The sequence below is a fragment of the Rhinolophus ferrumequinum genome, chromosome 17 (genome assembly GCF_004115265.2).
Source record: "Rhinolophus ferrumequinum isolate MPI-CBG mRhiFer1 chromosome 17, mRhiFer1_v1.p, whole genome shotgun sequence".
Lineage (NCBI taxonomy): Eukaryota > Metazoa > Chordata > Mammalia > Chiroptera > Rhinolophidae > Rhinolophus > Rhinolophus ferrumequinum.
The window spans coordinates 25140818-25163054 of record NC_046300.1 but is presented as its reverse complement, the minus strand read 5'-3'; the positions used below and the strand labels follow the sequence as shown (position 1 = coordinate 25163054).

General features: G+C 39.2%; 1 protein-coding gene across 2 annotated transcripts in view; it reads left to right on the top strand.

Moving 5' to 3' along the window:
* LOC117037272 (ubiquitin-conjugating enzyme E2 E2) overlaps positions 1-21121 on the top strand; it is a 297302-nt gene extending 276181 nt beyond the window's left edge. For both annotated transcript variants that reach the window (XM_033133162.1, XM_033133163.1), the window contains exon 6: positions 20276-21121. In XM_033133162.1, coding sequence (XP_032989053.1) covers positions 20276-20373 — 98 coding nt within the window. In that variant the 3' untranslated portion in view covers positions 20374-21121. The remainder of the gene's footprint in view (positions 1-20275) is intronic.
* Positions 21122-22237: the final 1116 nt, after the last annotated feature.

Here is a 22237-nt window from a genome sequence, read left to right as displayed (position 1 = left end):
CTCAGCTCCTTCTCAGCCGTCACACTCCCTCACCTGAGTGGGTTTGTAATAGCCAAGCACAGATTAGACCCAAGAGGTGAAATTTTTACAGCACTCTCCACCACCTTTCCATCTGCCCCAAACAAAGGTGCCTTGTCTCCTAGATCTCCCTTTTTAGAGGACCCTAAACTAGCAATCTGTACAAAGAGAACATGAAAAGAGGAGAGTTCTTTGTGGGCAAGATTGCAGAAGCTGGTTTGAGACAAATCACCCTCAAACATGACATTGTTATTAAGTGATTTATTCATTACAAAAGTGCATTGTAGCTCACTCACATGCGCATTATAAAATGCACCCATCACATTCAAAATCTCCTACAGGAACACAGTTTTAATTGTGGCTTTAGGATTGGCCAGTTTGGGGTGAGGTGAAGTAAGCTACCTTTGTAGTTCTGAAGTACCTCAGAACCTTTATACAGACAGGAGTGATGTATAAATACTCCCTGCATGTGTTCCGTGTTGCATCCATTGTTTTCTGTTCAGTAGTATATCTGCCAGTATTGACATCTGGTGATTCCTCGGTTCCAGTAGCTTTTCCAAGGTACCTCTAGCTATAGGATGTCTTGCTCTTAGCATTTGTAACGAGCACTCAGCAAGTCTCTCTGTGAACATATAACCAGAGGTAGGCAATCTTTTCAAATTATTCTTCATCTACCCCAATCTAATTTTAACAGTATTCCATTTATATACTCCCCGTCACACAAACTACTATCACAGATTTCTGAATGTAAAATAATTTTCCTGTTCACTATTAGAGTAGTCATTTAAAATTGGCCTATTAATAAATAGCCACTGCAATTATTACTAATTACTATAATTTTCGAGAATCCTCAGGCATTCAGTTCAACAGATATTTATTCTTAGTGCCAGAAGTTGGAAGGAACTGTAGTAGGCCCTACAGGGGATTCTACAGGGGCTACAGTCACCACCCCCACCACTGCTACCACTGCTGCTGGAAATATTCTTCTAGCCATTTGCAGTCTCGTAGAGGGTGAGTCAGACGTAGGGGGAGTACAGAAATTGTATGTTGCCTCATTGGAGCTTGGCAAGGAGGATGTGGTTAGCAAGGACGGGTGGCCGGGAGGGGACTGTCCTGACGGAGTAGAGGACGAAGGAATGCAGGGATGGGAATGTGAGAAGGACGACTGGAGGGCTTGCATGTTGGGAGAGGATGATGGAGATGTGAAGTGTGGCTTGTTCTAAGTGGTCCTTAGGTGCAGGAAACACAGCCTCTAAGGGTGTGCTATGTGAACTGTGTTCCCCCAGAATTCTATGTGAAGCCCGAATCCCCCATTGTGACTGTATTTGGAGATAAGGTCTATAAGGAGGTAATTAAGGTTAAGTGAGGTCATAAGGGTGGAGCCCTGATCCAATAGGATTAGTGTCCTTTAAGAAGAGACACCAGAGTTCGTTCTTTCAATCCCCCTGGCACGTGACAACACAGAGACAAGGTGTCTGTCGCAAGCCAGGAAGAGAGCCCTCACTAGAAAACAAATTGGCCTACACCTTCGTCTTGGACTTCCCGGCCTCCAGAACTGTGAGAAATAAGTTTAAGCCACCCAGTCTGTGGTAATTTGTTTTGACAGCCCAAGCTGGCTAACACAGGGTATATGTAGTTTCCATCAGAATGTTGGTGAAAATACTCTGTATCATATACCAATTCTTAGGCACTGTGAGTGTTGACTAGACCTGCATTTCCTGAATTCATTTAGGACCCAACACTATTCACTGGCTTCAAAGGAGGGTCTGGTGTTTGTTTTATCCCAGATTTTAGACATAAGGGGAGGAATTGATCTTCTTCCTCATCTTGCTTACTTCCAGCAAGAGGTGCAGTATTGTAACAGGCTCATGGTAAACATCCATTTAACTGAATTAATATGTCACTATTCTCGAGGCACTAGGTAAAGAGGGCCTAACAAGGAAAGTCACCAAGGACAAGTTTGGGGGTTTGAACATTGTACACTTCCAAGAACTAAGTAGTTAGGAGGTAGTACAGGGAGGATGGACATCTGTGTGCACCCCACTCTGCCCCTCAGGGTCTGCACAGGCAGCCATCCTGGTTCTCTTCATCATGAATAGAGTCTGGTCCCTGTTTCTTACTTTATAATGATTTTTTTACAAACTGTACTTTTGAACTTTTAAGAATGTAAGGTTTTGTGGCATCACTGTTAGTAGCTGACCTCTTCTCTCCATCAGTTTTCACCACATGAATGCAAGCACAGTCTGAAATACTCTTCAGCTACCATTCAAGGCTTTGAACATGCAGCTACGGCCATCAATCATCCAGGAAAACACTGACCTCTAGTTTGACGAAAATCCTAGAATCCTGTTTTCCTCCATTCTCTGCTATATTCAGCCAGTCTGTTAACTACCAACATATTTACATGTTGCCATAAGAGTCAGTCATTCTACAGTAAAATGAATTTTTCAAAATGTGCTAATAGTATTTTCCATATAAAAATTTAAGTGTAAAGGTAAAAGTACTTATTTTGTGAATTTTAATGAACCTTTTCTTGTTGTTGATTAATAATTACCTTGATTAAATCTACCCTAAGATCTTACAGATCAAAGTGGAAGGCAATTTCAGGAGGAAAAAATGTTCTCTTGTGTATCAATCATAGAGTTAGCCTATATATAAGAATACAAAAATTACTTGACATGTTTTTATTGTTAATATTGCCCAAAATGCTCTACATTTCCATTTTATGAAATAATAGAAACTTTTGGTCACACTTTAGTAAAACAAAATTCGAGATCAAGAATCAATGATATTATAAACTATAACCTTTATAGGAAACAAAGGAGGATAACTGCAAAGATACGTGACTTGAGCAAGGAGTAAAGCAGTTTCCCAGCACAGATCATTGTCTAAGTATTTTTCAGTTTCTTATCAGAGTACTTCAGTACTCTGGTAGTCCTCTGGTAGTACTTCAGTATTCTGGTAGCCACAGCCATGGGGCCTTTGTTTTGGTCAGTGGTTTTGAACCTCACATTTACACGAATAAACTGACATAACTCTTAAAGTGGATTACACATTATCCAGTTAAAATTGGACATTTGTTTCTGAAGGAAATGGTTTGGTTTTCTAAATGCCTCTGTTCCGTTCTTATTTTTTTCCAATCATTGACAATAGTTCTTTGGACGTTTTTAGACATGAGGCAGCTTTCTCAAAAGCTGTACCCAAAAAGACTCAAAAGTAAACATGAAAAGAGAGCAGATTAGAATTGTTGATACTGTATCAGTATTAAAAACCAGCTGATCCTAGAGTTAAGACGAAACTAATATTACATACCTTACTTAAGTTTACATGAAGTTCAAGATTCACCCTTAAAATACATCATACAAACTTATGGTTTAGAATTGTATCCTTTATGCAACTCACATGGCTTAAGCATGCATATTTCAGGAATCCAGCATTTCTCCTATACCATCAAAATTTGTATTTTAAATTAACTTGTAAAAGTCCTACATAATTTTAAAACAAATGCTAATATTCTATGATTCTGAAGTAGCACAAAAAGAATTGGTACGTTATGTAAAATTCTTTCTTTCTATGCTTATCAGTAATGTAGTTTGTACAGTTGATGAGATGCAGCTTCCTAATCATTCACTCAATTTTTCAAAGATAAAGAGTATAGCAGACTTCGTCCATAACTTTTTCAAATGTAAGTTCTCAGTTTTTTCTTAGCAGGTTACTCTGTCACTGTTTTATTTCTCTACCCTCTTGTCCACTAGCGAGGCTTAAGTAGCCTTCCTTGGAGTTCATAGGGATCTGACAGATTCCATTAGAAAAGTCAGTCTAGCTTTTTGTTTCTCTTGACATCAACACACTAGGCCAGTCTATGTCTGAGAGGAGCATGCCAAAATGGTTGTCTTACTGCATTTCTCATGATTATTCTCTGCAGTGATAGCCTTTGAGGTCATATTATAGATCGTTTCATCAAAAGAATGTCAACAATAGTAGCCTGGCAAGGGTTGGTTCCATCTAATCAGATATGTCCTCCAGAGCCAGTAGGCTTGATGCCCTAACAAAACCTGGTTGCTTCACCATGACTTTGAGCTAGTCTCAGACTTACCGTGGCTGATCTGCACATTCATTCTCAGACCTCAAAAGTGCATTGTTTTAGTGCTTTTCATTCTGTTAGGACAGGGTGAAAGCCCGGATAAATGCAAGTAAGCAAACAGTATTTCATTTTATTATTGCTCCACCTCCACCTTGCAGGCACATCACACATATATACCTGTAAGTATATACATATGTGTTTTCAGTGTGAAGCTTGAGTCTCAGATTTATTTAAAGGCAGGTCTGGTAAAGGAGTCCAGATAATGTTTGAACCATCCTGAAATCAGTCTCCAAGAAAAGGAGGTTCAAAGTAACAGCTCATCAGCAGATTTTTCCCTAAAGCAGGCTCACCTTGTGGTTAATTTATAGAATTTCATCCTTAATCTAACTTGTAGTATATTGTAGTAGATGGGAGGGATGATGTGTACCAACTTTTTGAATATGACATAGTTAATTTCCTAACATCCCTCTGCTGGATATTGCTCCTCCAATATGAACTTGCTGGTTTCCCTGTTTCAGCTCTTGTGTTCACTAAAATCTGCTCATCTAAATGTCATTTATTGACCAGTTCAAATGCTAAAACCAAATTTTTATAGACACCTTCATTCTCATGATAGGTTATTAAGTACCGTTTCCTAATGAGATCAGTCAAATAAATCATCAGAGAACTGAAGTGTCAACACAAGCACACTAACGATTTGCTCTAGGTGTGGGCTGAAGATATTGCAACTCCATAGGCTTCAGTTTTGACAGATTAAAAATAACCAGCTAATGAAGTGAAGCACTAAAGCTTGATTCTTATGTTGTCCCTAGAGAAACAATTATTCATTTTTCTTTTGGTTATAATTTGATTATAAATTGAGGCCTGGCTCGGTAGTACAACCATGCACCTTTTAAGGAATCCAGTGCATTTGATTATTAAGCATTTAACATCACTCCCAGGGGCAGGCAATCCCAAAGAGCCATTGGACATGGAAGGCATTAAAAATTTGTTTTACTGCCCTGTAATCAGCCTTAATCATGACCTATCACCCCCACACGAGATTACCTGAGGGTCTTTCTGTGTCAGATATCATGTACTAGAGACTCAACTGAGTACAAATGAGAATTAGATTTAAATTACTAAGCTAATTTTCATTTCCGATTTTAAACAGAATTTAATTACCTGCCTGCAGAAATAAGAGATAGTCATGTTTAACTAATACCAGCAGCCCCGTCTGTCCTGCCATGAGCAGTTTATATATGCTTTTTTTTCCGTCACCGTGTTGAATTAAGGATACAATATCTACTTGTCAGTCCAGTAAGCATTTTAAAGTCCAGTTAAAATATTTAACATGAGTTGACACCACAATGTCATGTACATATAAATAACCTCTAATGAAGTTAAATGCTGATGCTTAATTCTTCTGTTATCTTTATAGGACTGGTTCTCCAATATTATTTTGATTTATTACTGATTTTTATGATTATCCTAGACTGAACAATTTAAATATGTAAAGCCCTATGTATACTTTCTGGACCTAATTTGCAACTGAAAATATGTCATTGCTCCTGTAAATAGTGGGTGTGGTCTCATTTAGAGGCCAGGGAGCTATTTAGTATCAGTCTTGAGATGCCCCTCTCTCTCTATCTATTTAGTAATGAGGAGCTACAAGTCTCTCCTGAGGTCCTGAGCAGTCATATTGTTTCCTCTGATGACTTTTTCTTTGAAACTTTGAGCTTTGTGTTTTATCTGGAAGAATAAAAATTTTTTGAAAAATTCAGTAAACTTCAAATTGATAACTGTAAACAAGAATCATCACTGAAAGTATTCTGCTGGTGAAATGTTGGCAAATAGATAAAATTAAAAGAGACATTCACTCTATTAATTTTATTTGCCACAAATAGTCATTGAGGTGTGTGTTACCTGTAGGGCTGCATTTTTAATTTTTTTTTCCTAGACCTAGTAAGACAATATAGCATGTACCAGTGACAAAAATTGGCTCCTATGACTTCTTACAAAGTGGAACAAAACTAATGTACAGGTCTAGAGGGTTGATATAACCTTACCAAAAAAACTGTATATTTTTTAAATCATCATACCTAAGATCAATCAGGGTGTGTATATGAAGAATGGTTATTTAAACAAGGAAAACATGATCGGTACAAACAGTACCCAATTTGCAAATAAAAATATAATCGCTCATGCAGATGTGAGTACATTCTCATTTAGGGGCAATCTATTCATTGCCTCTCCCCCCGCCCGTCCCCCCCCAAAAAAAAACAGCTCTAGACACATAATCACTATGCAAATCTAGTCAGCATATTTACACTAGAAACATGTAGCCAATTACAGAAAAATAGGTGGAGCTCTTTTAAGCATTCATTAAATCTTTCAAGGCAAGGGGATAAATTAAACTTTATAAGACTGCTATACAAATGACTATTTTAGAATTTAAATATGGTTGTATAATTTAGTGCTAGTTACCATATTCAATTTTAATACCAAAATTTAGCTTCCAAACAACACTCCGAATGAGGCACGATATCTGGGAACCTATGACTGCCCTCCACACAAGCATTTAAAACCCAGAACCTCAGCATGTCCCATTTCATGCTGAATCCAGAGTGGCCTTTCGGTTCCCAAAAGAATGCCATGGTTTGAGCAGCCTTGAATAAATACAGTGGTACGTCCCCGCCACTGTGGGTGAGCTTCTGTTAGCATCACCCACAGGGTGGAAAGTATTGTCCCTCGCACCCTTTAATATCCTGCATGGTCATAGCCAAGAAACCAGGTTTCTACGACCTATTTTCTCACTTTTAATGATGTATCTTGGAGAAAGAATTAAAATACTACAATATGAATGTTAAAATGTCATTTGAAAAGCTAATGCATCAGTGAAGGTCAAATATCCATGAAGAATGACCAAGCAGCTAGCAACATGGAAAGTAAAAATCAAAACCAGGCGTATGAGTAGGGGATGGCAAAGACAGGGTTGTGTGTCAGTCACTGTACTGGGTACCTTAGACTGGCAGAGTGGATGGTGGCTTTCAGCCATGTGATTTGGAGAACCCAAAATTCCTCCTACTCGAAAAACAGAACTATACACATACTCTTTGTTCCAATTATTTTGTGTTAGTTTAGTTTCTTTGTGCTAAATGCAATCCCTGCAGTTCCCTTTGAAAATGTACCTACCTCTGGAAAAGATGGCACATTAGGTGGCAGTCACATTATGATCAGATATATGAACATTTCCTCTGGCAGAAAATGATATGTGAGTGTCAAGAAGGGGAAATACACCAGGGAATTGGGCAAATGGGGAGGGAGGCAACCAAGCTGAATTTCCCCTACTTTACAAAGTTGCGCAATCAGAGAGAAGCCTAACTTTGAATTACTACACTCTTGTGAAGTGTGAAAAAGTTGGAGAGTTTTGATGTATGTTCTTGTCCCAAAGTAGGCCTGGCATTTTTTTAAAGCGAGAGAGGCTTGAAGTGAGTGTTAAGGTTAGAAAGGTCAGCAGGTCATAGAGGCAAGTGCAGCAGGGCTTGTTAGGAGGAATCAAAGCCCTACTTAGGGAAGCAGCAGGAAGCAGGGGACTGGCATTTCCACCCTAGGGAGGTCATAGGGGCCATCTGGCAAGAGAAACGGTGGCTTACCTCTGCAAAGGCTTAAAATCCAGGTTAAAATGCTGATTAGAAAAATTCCCACAATTGTAGTTGGATCTTTATTTTCTTCCCCTCTCACTTACAGGACAGGATGATTCTGCCTAAATAATTCAGCATTATTTTAAAGGGGTTAATGTGTATGCAGATTAATTTGATAAGTGCTTCTGCCACTCTTTTCTTTCCTCCTTTCTGTGTTTTAAGAGCCCTCTTCCTAAGATAGGTGGTGTCCATTTTCTTCTTCATCTGAAATTAGTCTCCCCCCTAGGGAGGTCAAAATGACAATGGAGGCTGACCACATTGTTGGCAGTTGTTGCTCATGAGGCTGTGGAGATGGAAACCAGTTCATATTGATGCATTTTTTCAGTGCCAACACTTCACACTTAGTGCGCATAAAGGTTTTCATCAAGAATTTTTCCTTTTGAACAATGATTTCATACTGTTCTATGTTACAGTGTTCTTTCACATTAACATGTTTGCCTCTTTTGAAAACAGATTCTGTTTCCTCCATGAACAGTAAGAACTGAAGCAGAGGGCAGAATTTTAGAACAGCCTCTATTGAAGATAAAAGTGTGATTAGGATACTGAAAACTAATTTAATGGGTAAAAAGCATCTGTAACATCAGGCAGGCTATTGGCCAAAAAATGCATCTTTACACATAGTTGATCTTGCCATAGGGGACAGGGGGGCTGTGAAAGGATGGGACCAGAAATAGAAGGTTTAAAAGAGGGACCTTGCATGACCAGGTTATGTCTTTAGAGACTAAAAAGCTTGGTTCATCTGGGAGACAGAGAGACGCCAGATAAGAGATGACAGAGGCCATGTAGAGGAAGGAGAGAGGAAGGGCCAAGAAATATTTTGGAATCAGAATCCCCAGGGCTTGGTTTCCTAACCACTATGACAGCATCAGTAGTAACTCTGTGAACTTCATTGTGCCTGGTCTCCCACAAATTTCCAGGCTAATCCTGGAGAACAAAAAAGATGCATTTCAAGACTAGTTGATAGTACCCAGTAGGTTAACATTCCTGTCACCCACTAACCCATCTCCCATTCTCTGCCAGCAGAAAAATGGAAAACAAGGTTCACAGTTTCCACCTATGATACATTAGAATTTATTTCGACGTGGTTCTTTACCTATATCAGAAGGATACAGTAAGAGTTTGAATCCTAGAAATGGAACCTGCCCGCTGGGCTAAAGCAGAAGTGGGGGAGAAGCAGGACCTATGGGCCAAATTGGGCCTGGTGTCAGAACATGTTACCCAAGGGGGAAACAGCAGTAGGTTGTCAAACAGAAAACTACTGAATACATACTGCATATAAGAATCCTTATGAATTATAAGAATTGAAACCTTCAGAGACTAAAGGAGATAGCAAGGAAGCTTGAAGACAAAGGAAGAGGTCAATTGTAGGAAATAGAGCATATTGTCTTCTTTAGACTTAAAGCAGAGATATTTAAATATTAAACCACAAAAAAATTTGAAAAGGACGCCGGGGCTGCCCAAAAGCTTAGCATCTCAAGTCAGTGACTTGGAGAGCTGCTGATCCTGTAGGTATAAATGTCATTTAGGCTCAAGCATGGGAAGGAGGGAGGATGACTCGCCAGGAATCTGATATCTCCTACAAGACTGAAAAAGAGACACTGCCTACCCTCAAGGAAAAGGGGTAGTTAACAAGCACAGAGTGATACGTGCCCTCCTTGATATAGCTAATGGTTGTGTTCCAGCCTTAGCAGAAGGTTCAACATCATCCTTTTGGGAAGAGAGGATAAGAGGAAGCCCTCAGCCCAAATCTAAGCCCACGCTTTCGATGGAAAAGTCATTCCTCAGCATGCACGCATCCACGTGACTCACCAGGCTGCCTCAGCTGCAAATTATCAGCACTGAAAGGCAAACAGAACCATCTAGTAAACTGAAACCACTGAGACTCTTGTCCAGCTCTGGCCCTCAGCTGGGTTATTTATATTTCTGGACTCAAGTCCAGATTCCCAGATGTGGGAAGACTGTGGATCTGTGTGATAGGATCTAGGGCATGACTGCTGCATTCACACCCACTCTCAAAACCTCCTTCTGCCCCGCTTGTAGCTACTGAACAGGAGTGTGAACAAAAAAAAGTATTTGAGGGGGAAATTGCTACATTAGAATACTATTAATAATATGTAGTGAGTAGTCTACATTTGAGAACTGGAATAAAAAATATTTTTTTTATTTTGAAGAAAAGATGTGCGTTACAAACAATTCTTGTTAGATTATTGTCATTTTTACTTCCATCAGGGTTGGAAGTAGAGGAAAGAGAGGATCAGAATAATCTTCAGTCTCTCCTAGCCAGAAACCAGAGGAAAAATACCGCAGTTTAAGAGAACTTACTTTCCAGGGTTGGCAGAAACTGATGTTTGTAGAGAATGTATCTTAAAAAAAAAAAAAAAGAAAAGAACAATAGTTTAGTGGTTACCAGAAGGTAAGGGGCTGGGGGGTGGGAGATGAGGGTAAGGGGGATCCAATATATGGTGATGGAAGGAGAACTGACTGTGGGTGGGGAACACACACTGTGATATATAGGTGATGTGTTACAGAATTGTACACCTGAAATCTATGTAATTTCACTAACAATTGTCACCCCAATAAATTTTTAAAAAAAGAAAACTTGGTCGACATAGGCCAATGGGCATGAACTGTTCTCTCTTTAAAATCTAGCATCCTTAGGTAATGACACGTGTTGGTGAAGATGTGGAGAATTGGAACCCTCCCACATTGCTAGCCAGGATATAAAATGGTGCAGCCTCTTTGGACAACACTTCGGCAGTTCCTTTCGTGGTTAAGCATAGTTACCACGTGACAATTCCACTTTTAGGTATACTAGTACACCCTAGAGAAATGAAAACCTGTCCATGCAAAACCTGTGCACAAATGTTCACAGTAGCATTATTCGTGATAGCCAAAAAAGAGGAAACAACCCACATGTCCATCTCCTATCGAATGGATTAATATAATGTGGTGTGGTCTCACATTAGACTATTATTTGGCAATAAAAAGGAGTAAAGTACTGAGGCCTGCTACAGAATGGCTGCACTTAACATTACGCCAATCACAAAAGAGCACATATTGTATGATTCTGTTTACCTGAAATGCCCACAACAGGCAAATACAGAAGACAACTAGTAAATTACTGGGTACCTAATGCTGGAGGATTTGGGTGTTGGGGGGAGTGATGGCTAATGGATACAGGTTTCTTTTGGGAATGATGAAAATATTCCAAAATGGATTGTGGTGATGGTTGCGTAACTCTGTGAATGTACTAAAAACCATTGAAGTACTAAATGGGTCAGTTGTACAGTTACGTGAATTATATCTCAAAGCTGCTTTTTAAAAAATCTAGCTTCAATATCTTGACATCTTTGTCTCTTTCCTACTTGCTGCAACCACAGCTTTTTGCAGTGGTATTTGAAGGAAAGTCACGTGTGAATCTCTGGTGTCTTAAACAAGTCCTCTACTGGAAGGATATTTTCTGAGAGTTCATTAGGAATTATTGCTAACGAAGCCTGGAATTGCAATCCAATAGCTTCTCAGTAGGAATGCACCATCTGTGCTTTTCTTTAGCTGAGTCTATTCTACCAGAACACTTTGTATTTCAAAGCACACATTGATTTAATGTACATAGCAGCACTATGTAGGCTGATAGGATGAGTTTTTAAGTTTTTAAAAATATTTTATCAACAGTACACTTTAGGTTATAGTCAGTGTATTTTTACTTTTTATTGAGCAGTCTCAATTCAGGAGGCATTAATACCAAATGGTTTTAATTTTCTCCAGTCACTGCCTTAGGCCATGTTTTATTGAATCTTTCTTTTCTATCCCTTAAGAATATTTAGCAGATCTCATAGCATTCAGGTCACTTTCAGTTATTAGAAGATCAATATGGTCCATTTTTAAACTCCCATCTTATACCTGATTTAAATCTAATTTCCTCCTTCCACTCCATCACGGAGCATGGTCTGATTCTCAGATACCTCCTTTCTCTCCCTTTTCAAGGCCTAACTTCTAGATAGTAAGGGCTAGGTAACAGATGAGAACAGTGTCCCTTTGTCTAATTCTCATAGTTGCCATCCTCCCCACTTCTTTAGTAAGCAACATCTTCCATCCATGCCTTCTGGGTGACAGGTGTCAAAATGCAGCTTCGCATTGTGTAAATTGGAGAGCTCACTTCCCAATACCCTGATATGGAAGATCCAGCCCTGGCTTAACCTTGACTAACCCCTTCCATAGTGGTATACTAGTAAATGTTTAACAATTAATTGGCTGGGGGCAGGAGTTAGGTAGTGGTATCTAGATATGCGCGTAAACATAAGTCATTACAGATTTTACTGATGTGTAGTATGGTTTACAGATAATAAAATATACAATACTCGATAATGCAAATTCCTTATAGCCAATTAATTCTCCCAGAAGACTTTCAGTGATTTTTTTGCCAAAAATTTATATATAGCCATCTTATGGTTGCATCTCTCAAATGAGTGTAGTTTTTAACATGAATGTCGAACTTAAATGATATTTTCATTTAAGTTCCGAACTAAGGCAAATGTGAAATAAAGACGGATATTAGAACTTGTCAGTCGTTATCATGAGCAACTCTGTGCTGAATCAGATAATAGTTTGAAATACTGGAAGAATATATCCTACAGTTTTTATGCTATTCAGAATGTAAGTACTCTAGACCTAATGGCACACTTTTAAGTTTAATCTGCATTATTAGCATTTTCTCCATCACTTAACTGCAGGCAACAAAACAATAAATCAAGTTCTAATTTGTAGCATTTGCTGATTTCAGGCTAATACATGACCTTACTGAATGCATAATTGGGACAAGAGGTACAGTAGCACGCTGTTTTTTTCTACCATACGAACAGAAGAGACATTTAAAAAAAAAAAACCTATGTGGATTAATAATAGCAGTAAAATAATTAAGAAATTATGAGTTTTAAGTATTTATTAACTTTGTTTATAAATTATTTAGTTGTAACTTTCTATACTTAAATTTTAATAATGACTGTGTTTAAATTCCTAAAATTTTTACAATGGCTGGCAAGCTGGCTCCAGCCCCTCTCACACAGCATTCTCCTAAGAGCCTGTTAGCTACTGGGGTCCCTTTCCCTGGGAAGCTGCCTTCTTGACAGGACACTGAGGAGACAGCAGGGTAGACGGCTTCTTTGGTGCTCCCTCTCTCTACTCGGATAGTCAAGGGGCAAAGCAGGTCAGCTGCCTGAGCAGCTCGTGTCCGGTTTAAATCTCCAGCCACTCGAATCTCCTTGCGGGCACCCTCAGTCCTTCCAGCGAGTCTCTCGGTACCCTCCTCTCATAGCTTTGAGAGGAAAAGGTCGTCTTTTCCCTGTTTTTGTGGGGGTGGGAGGAGGGAAGACAGGAAAGCTCCACTACCACACACACCACACTCCCGAGGTGCTAGCGGCTCAGTGTTCCCACAAACCTTTCTCTCCTTTTCCACACTTTATCATAGATTCTGGTGCTGTCAGAGCCAGCTTATCTTCTCTTAGTAAGTCTTGAGGAAGATATTAATGCCTTTTTAGAATTTAGAGTACTCAGTCCCCAGTACCTCTTTTACCATTGCTGGTTCGTTATTAATTCTGGAGAAACAGCATCCATTGCTAGACTTGTATGCAGTTCTATGTAGCATTCTCAAATTTAAATCTAGTTTCAGAAAGTCTACCATTGGGTTTAAATCACGGACATGATCATTTTTTTCTCCCTAAATCACTATAAGCCACACACTGTGTGTCTGTGTGTGTGTGTGTGTCTTTCCAAGATACTTAACAGTCTTTCTGGTTTCAGTCAGGCCTGTAATTATCAGTCTGGTTTCCCCACATTCCAAAACACAAAACCTTAGCTTTGACCTACTCACTTGATTTTTAATTACTAGACCTAGAGGAATTCAGATTTTCTAAATCTTGATAACATTCTTCAAAGAGACATGACATTCCTCTACCTCTGGGATGAAATAGCGTTAATTGCTCCAAGTGTTAACCTTACCAGGATTAGGGTTCTCCAAATAAAATTTTAGTGAATGAAAGAACTGGGGAAGGATGAGAACTTACCTTACCAGATATCAAAACATACTATAAAACTCTAGTGAGAAAAATAGGAGGAACAAATAATGCAAAAGACAGACTAACCTATTGAAAGAATATCAAGTGCAAAAATGAGGTCCAGATATGTATAGGAAGCTTGTGTATGATACAGCTAGCATTGCACATAAAAGTTACTGTTAGTAAACATAGAATATTTCTAAAATACTGGAGAGAATGGAGAGGGCCTTTGTAAATAAGCATGATATATCAAACCAGAAAATGTGAAGGGAAGATCGACTTATTCAACTACTTAAAATTTTTAAACTTACATTTGGCAGGAGACATCATAAACTAGGTTAATAGGATAAATGATATGCTGGGAGAAAATATTTCCTCCACACATAATAGATAAGTAGTTTTGTCATTGAAGAGGCACTGCATTTATTTTGGCTGAATACTGAAGAGCCAGTTTTAGAATCAGTGAACAGCCTAAGGCAAGGCTGAATGTTCCCATCTTGAGATACAAGAATAAATAGGAAATTTAATTTTTAAGAATGTAAGTAATATTATAATCGTAATATTATAATCTTATTAAAAACGTAGTTGTTTTTCAAGTTTGACATTATGATGTAGCAGGATAATTTCTCCATGTTGCCAGCTGTTAGAAGGCGCCTCTGCCCATTGCAGTACTTAACTGATGTTTCCACCTGGTGAAAAGCAGGACTTATTTTGGCTCCCTATGCCAGTGTGGTTCGTCTTAATGGAGATTTTGCTGTCAGATCAATAAGCTTTCCTTTTTCTCTAGTGGTAACAAAAAAGGTAAAGACTGACCCTTGGGCCCCTGGTGGTCATGGTGCAGTGTCACTGTAGCGCCCCCACCAGCAGAAGCTGTGTGCATGGCTTCCAGCAGATCTTGGCCCTCACATTTTCATTTCTAATGTTTGTACGTTAATTTGCTGCTTCACAGTCGCTGGATGTGCTGCTTTCTGAGCCAGCAGACGCTGGTTGTTACCATGTCCTTTTGCTGTCGGAATCAGTATCTGCTGTGGACAGTATTAATATCTGTTTGGTTCCATAGCCTTGTTCTACCTGGGATAGCTGCTCTTCCATTGCTCTTTGAACATTTGTGTGAATACCCGTGAAGGCAGTTCAAAATCTTTCCCTTGTATGTCATATTATTTGTCTTTGGCCAAAAGAAATTTTCAGTCTTAATTACATTCGTAGTGCTTACCCATATTTTTAAAACCAGTATTTAGATATTAGCAGTAAGGCCAAGTGATGGTGTTATGCTTGTTATATATGATGGGACCCGATACGATCTTTAGCCACAAGTTCAGAAAAGCTGGAAATAACTCGACGGAGGCATCGGTCAGTTCTAGCTTCCAAAAAGTAAAGCGGGTTTTGGCTGAATACTGAGGCCAAAGCTGAGCTTCAGTGCATGTTTAACATTTATAATATATAAAGTGCTCCTTCATATTAGTAAGAAAAAGTGGACAAATGACATGAACAAACAAATTACAGAAGAAGAAATACAAATGGTAAACAAAAACGAGAAAATGCTAAACCTCTGTAGGCATCAAGTTAAATGTGGTTACAATGACAGTGGTTTTTTTGTTAGCTTGACAAAAAAAAAAATTTAAGATTGGTAATGTAGTGTTGGTGAAAATGTCCTGAAACAGAAAATTATACATTCTTTTATTGAAGGACAGTTTTGCAGTATTGACCAAAAATTTTAAATGTGTCCTCACTGATCCAGCACTGACACTTAGAGGAATCTGCCCCCAGAAGTACTCAAACACATGTTCAAGGATTTCTACAAGACTGTAATGCTAGCTCTAACTGCCAGAAAATCAAATCGAACCGAAATGTGCATCCGTAGTGGAACGTAAAAGTGAATGCTGAATAACTATGTAAAGAAATGCCCTGTAATTATTTAAAATAATGAGCTAGATCTGTTTGTACTGTCTTAGAAACACAACTACAGTACATTATTACAGAGGAAAATGCAAGTTGCAGCACATTTTATTTAAATATAAATAAAGAACGAAGTATGGAGAGATGAGCATCAAACCGTTAACGGTGGTTAGTGACCTCGAGATGGAATGGGTCCTGGGATGGAAGAAATGAGCGGGAAGCAGCAAAAGCAGATGCAGAGCCGTGCAAGAGTGGAGCATACTGAAGAAGCTGCAAGTCGTTTAGATTTTATCTGAAGAGAATGTCTTCAAACAATCAGATTTATATTCTTAAAAGGTGTATATGAATACTTATTTGCCTGTCTTCATTTAGAAAATAATAGAAATTTTGTATGTGCTTCACAAAAATTAACTCACTTAATTCTTATAACAACCTACGGTTATTGTCTCCATTTTGCAGTTGAGGAAACTGAGACATGGAGAAGTTAACTTGCCCAGCGTGACTTAGTTATCGGTAGAACAGAGATGTAAATCCAGGCAGTTTGGATCCAAAGTCCATGCCCCTTTCCCTTATACTGCACTATTTCTGTTTGTTTCTTTAAGAACATACATGTTTTCTTAAGGAAAGGGAATCAAAAAATGTTTTTCCATGTAGTTTCTCCCATACCACCTACCAACCAAGATGGGATGTTCTTTGGCCTTGCAGACAGAATCGCTCAGCTCAGCAGTGTGCCGGGCTTTTCTCACCTTCCCTGTTACCATTCAGCTGCATCTCATCCCCCTTAATCTTACTCCCTGTCTCCTCCTTTCCTGCGCGACTATAAACCCTTTTGGCTTCCAGGGTACCCAGTGTAACCCCAGCCGTTGGAGACACGAGGCTTGACACAGGGATGCAGGAGTTTTCTGAGCCTTTCTCTTCTGGAAATCTCCAAAAACAAAAATGGGAGAGGGTGCAGAGTCCTTAGTACGAGATTACCTTTCACTCACTTCCAAATAATCCTGATCGTTGTTCAGTCCCGAAGCATTTACTGCATACACCACTTTGTGCCGGGAACTGTGTAGGGAGGCTGAGGTGAGACAGGGACGTAGAGACGAGGGACGCTGTTGTGTTGCCCGCCATCAGTGATCTTTCAGTCTTACACTTTCACCCAGGCTAGTATGTCAGGTAGTATTATGTTAACAAAAATGACAACATGAGTCTTATTTAAAAATGATGTAATGTGGTTTAGAAGTCTAGTTAATGGAGGGCATTGTATGCCCAACTCACCCCCGTGATTTTCCATTGACCCCTCTGGAAACCCGGTACCTCTGCCTCAGGGAACCTCTAATACATGCCTCGCTATCATGTGGGAGAATTAAGTGCTTGTAGTCATCTAACCCTGTGCTGTAAGAGGAGCAGAGTACAGATGCTCCTCTTTTCAAAAATTCCAATAATTGCTAAACAAAGGCAGAAATCGTAGATTAAATATCCATTTCCACTAATGAACATTGTGGTTTTTCTTTAGTAAAGAGGAGGGAGACTGATAGATGATAATCTCAAAGATTGATAAAGACTTGGGAAAGTAGTAACAACCCAGAAACCCAAAATGATGGGAAGTTTTTCCTTTTTTAGAAAGAAATTATTAAAGAAATATGGTCGGCCGATTTATATTTAGAGACTGTCATTTCATATAACATCTACAGCTATGAAATATGACACCCTGTAACAAGATTCCATCTTACTTAGACTCATAATTATAAACACACTACAAAAAGAGTGTCTTACTCCATTAAATTCACTGTGATAGTCATTGCCTACACGGATATTGGGTAGTTTTGATCTTTGGCTATGCGTATATTGCAGTTTTGATCCAGCTACTTGCAATCTTCTAAAACATTTTAGCGTTAAGAACGATTTAATTAATAACATGATTTTAAAATGCCTCCATGTTATGCTTTTATTCCTTCATTTATACTCTAAACAGATTTAAGGGTTGCATAAATTTTCAAAGATTCTTGCACAATAATGTTCTTCACAGCACTGTTTATTAAAACAAAAATATTGGAAAGAATTCAAATGCCTCTAAACAGGAAATTGATTATTAATTCAGATGAGTATTAAAAATGAAGTAGATATGTAATTATCACTATAAAAAGTTATTCATTATATAGTAATTTTTTTAAAGATTACAAAAGCAGGACTAAATCGTTTTTCAAATTGTATATTTAGAAAAGTCTAGGAAGTTGTAAGTCAAAATGTTAACAGCGCTTCTCTCAGTGAATTTACAGATAGTCTTCACTTACAGCTTCTGTCTCGTGTATTGTCTGAGGTAGTTTTTAAGATGATTATTAGTTACTGTTTTTATAGTTAGCATGTATAATTTTACAGATGGGAAAATATTTCTCTTTAAAATCAAACTTGAAAAGGTAAAAGGAACTGAAAGAAATGTACTGTTTACTTAAGCACACAAAATATTTTTGCAGAATGCATTAATTTTATCAGTACTCTACTTTGTTTTTGAGTTTTTTCCCCCTTCTGCCCCTACTGAAATAGTATTAACACTTGGTGTAACGCCTTTCCCCACCCCACAGCTTCCTGTTCCCTGTCCCTCATCTGTCTCCCTCTGCCTGTGAGCCGAAACGACAGACCTGTTCCCAGTGTGCTCACACTGTGAGGATACAGTTTGAGGTAGAACATTAACATCAGAGGTCATTCTTCTGACATTAAGCGTGTCCTTCATCTCAGTCAGTACGTTAGGAGTACAGATGGACCTTTAGTATGTTTCGCTAATATGGAGTCTGTTTAATTAAACACCTGTCTTGAATGATGTAGACGTAAGCTATTGAGGATGCCCAGATTTCACCCTAAGGCTTTGCATTCTAGACTGGCAGAAATTGGAACAAGATGAGTTTGTTCAATGGTAGAGAAATGTGACTCAGACCTTTCTTTGGCCCTTTTTAGACTCTAAGGTCATTACTTAGTCTGAACTGAAGGACCACATTTTTAAAACATATCTTGGCCAATTCCCAGGTATTTTGTGCATACATTTAGTATTGCTGGTTTAAATCTCCTTGAACTCTGGCTGGACTGGTTTAAGTGATAGTTTCGGTCTCAGCATTTGAGCCAGGAAAGGGAAAGAATCATAAAGAGGAAGCCGAGGCAAAAGTTCTAAACACACCCATATACTGGGTAATCTGTTAATTGTTTATGGTATAAGTAGATGTAAGAGACTGCCCTCTCCCGAGAATGATAACAAGCTTAGCACACATCCAAGAAGCTGGTTTGTTAAAACTTAAGGTCTTATTGGGAAAGCTTTCAAAGACTGTTATCATCAGCCTCAGTAGATCATTAAAAGGTGGTGTTTCTATTCTGCCTTTAATATTGAGCAGGTATGACTATGAATATCTTACCAGGTTAGAGTTTCAGAGTCTTCCCAAGTTACAGGTAGTATTAGACTACAGTCACATTTACACTTACATACTCTTTACCTTGATTTTCACATTTAATATTATTAATAACTTGTTCTACTTTACTCCTTTTCCCCTTCAGTTCCTTCTTATCCATTTGCTCTGATATACCCAAGCTCTCAACACCAAAAATACAGGAACTTAAAATCAGGGAAAGAGTGAAATTAGAGAAGAAAGGAGGGGTAGGGGTGGATTCTAGGATCTCCAAAAACCTACGTGTTTTTTTCGGTTGTTTCGATTTTTTTTTTTTTTCCACCCAGTGTTGACCCTGTCTGGGTAGAGAACAATCTCTCAAAAGGCCTATAGTTCAGAGTGTGGACTCTGTTTCAGAGCCCTTCCCCACCCCTTGCTCAGCCTTGGGTCAGTGACTTACCCTCCTTATGCTTCAGTGTCCTCCTATGTCAGCTCCCTCAGAGTTTTCAGTTAATATTGTAAAGTTTTAGGACGTGGTAAATCAGTGAGTGGTAGCTATTAACGTGTCAGTATTTTTGTAATAAAGAGCTGCCTGGATTTTGATAGCCCCAAATTTGGAGGAAGAAGTCCACCATCTCCCCCTGTGTCATTGGGTCTCACCGATGGCTGCAGCTTGACTGACTGTTCAGCTGAGGCTCCCTCAGTGCAGGGAGAGGAGCTGGCTGGCCAGGGGATTGGAACCTCCTGCCAAGAGACCTCATCAAGGACCCTGCAGTTCCCCTCCCACAGCCCCTGCATTTTCTCAGTAAAACATCTATTTGAAATCAAGGGGAGGAGGGTGAGAAGTGTGTGGTGGGGACAGAGAGAGAATAAGGCTTGTCCAGATATATAAGAGGTATCAGTAAAAGCACAGGTAGATGATTCTTCAGCAGCTGGTGTGAAGTGGGGTCTATCAGTGGCAGGTCATTTGCAGGTCATTGTTAAAGTGACAGTGTTCCAGGTTGAGCAGCAGCTTCTCACCTCCTCCCCACTCACTCCTACTACCCCCCTCCCCACACACACACACCCCTGCGTCTCACCCACAGCCCGCCCTGGCCAGCCTTCCAGGCACTCCTTCTATTCCCTGACTTTGAAAGTGGAAGAGGTGCTGGTATTTACTGACCCTGGGCTCTGCTTCCTTTCCAGCTGACCCTCTGGTGGGCAGCATTGCCACACAGTACATGACCAACAGAGCGGAGCACGACCGAATGGCCAGACAGTGGACCAAGCGGTATGCCACATAGGGGCCCGCGCCTGCCGCCCCCGCCGGACCTGTGCAAGCACATTCACCAAGTGCATCAATAGCCCTGCCCACCCCTCCGGACCTCAGTTCTTATGTTCTTATTTTTATTAAATTTTGAGCAGTTTGTGATGGTATGTCATCCTTCCCCCACTCCGTTCTCCCTCTTTTCTCTTCCTCCTTTTCCTTTGCTTTCCCTTCTCTCCCACCCGTTTTATTCCCTTTTTAATTTCTGTTAACTTGAAAGATTGGGTGTTTTTTATTTCCCAGCTCAAAAAAAAACTGGGAAGTTTTTTTTCAGTGCAAACAATGTTGGATCTGTAATAGTAAGAGCTTTCTTACAAAGCTTTGTATTACTGTGTGGTTTTGTTTTTTGTTTGTTTTGATTTTTTTTTTCTTTTATGTGGTCTTTGGGAAAACACGAATTCAGAATTATATCTCGTTTCTACTTAAATGTAGTGCTTAGGGTTAATTTTTTGTACTAAAGTCTTTATTGGTGGGTGCATGCTACTGGGAACAAGTTTTTGTACAAAAGCTTCAATCAGAATCACTGTGCATTACTGAGACTCTGTTTATCACTAGCCTTCTGTCCCCCACACAGAAGACTGTTGGATTGAACAAAATAATAAGTATTTTGATTTACTTAAAGTGCTTGTAAATTTCTTAGGGACCTGCCACTTTTGACTGTGGAGCAGTTGATGTACACTTGTATTATTAAAGCACTCAATAAATCACTGTGGCTGATAAATGCACTTCTGGTAACCTGGCGTTTGCTTTGTATCCTGGTGACCAGCATAGCAGCACGGCTTGTCTAATTCAATTACAGATTCAAGTATATTTTTCATCTCAGACCTCTAATATTTCTTTGTAATTGAGTCACTTAGCATGTGGAATTTCTCCAGCTGTCAATAGCCTGATGATTTTACGGTTATTTCAGAGCACTATAATTTTACATATTGGCTGGATATGTATGACTTTCTCATAGATATACTTTCTGTTACAACCTTCCTTACGCAACCATTAAAACATGTGCCTCCAAAAATAGCCGTCCATGAAAGTGAAGTCTGAGCTGATCATTGTATTCGACCCCTTTTGAACTTATGTCTCTCCTCTTTTTTCTCCTAAAAATGTTACAGTGATTGAGTTTTGGTTTTGTTTTTTTCCTCCACAATTTTAGTGAAAGAAGTAAACTCAACTGTATCAGTCATGGTCAGCACATTGAATGACCAGGGTATGTATGTCCGGCTTTGACTTCAGGCTGTTCTAGGTATGCAGCTATAGGAGGCAGAGGAACCTTGTGTGTGGTGCAGTTGGAAAGACACACAGACGTGCTGATTGGTATTGAGGGTTCTTTGTGTTATAAGGCATATTGGAAACTCCTGCTTCCGCTAATGACAGCAACAGGCCCACCGTGCAGGTTGGTCTCACGTTAAGAGCATCTGTACTGCTACATAGTAAGATTTACAAATTCAGTCAGTCATCTCTAAATAGTTCTGATTCAAATTTTAGTGTCTGTACCTGAAACATTTTAAATGCCTAATTCAAAATAACACAGTTTTGTTGTTTTTTAATAATTAAAAAGAAATCCTAGGGGCGGCCGGTTAACTCAGTTGGTTAGAGCATGGTGCTGTTAACAACAAGCTTGCGGGTTTGATCCCCACAGGGGCCACTGTGAGATGCACCCTCCACAACTAGATTGAAACAACTACTTGACTTGAGCTGATGGGTCCTGGAAAAACACACTTAAAATAAATAAAAGTGGGTTTTTTTTAAAAAAGATATCCTAAAGAAAATATGTTTTCATATTGAAAATGTTACTTTTAAACCAGAGTACCTAGGGATAGTTTTTTTCCTTCTTTTAATAATAA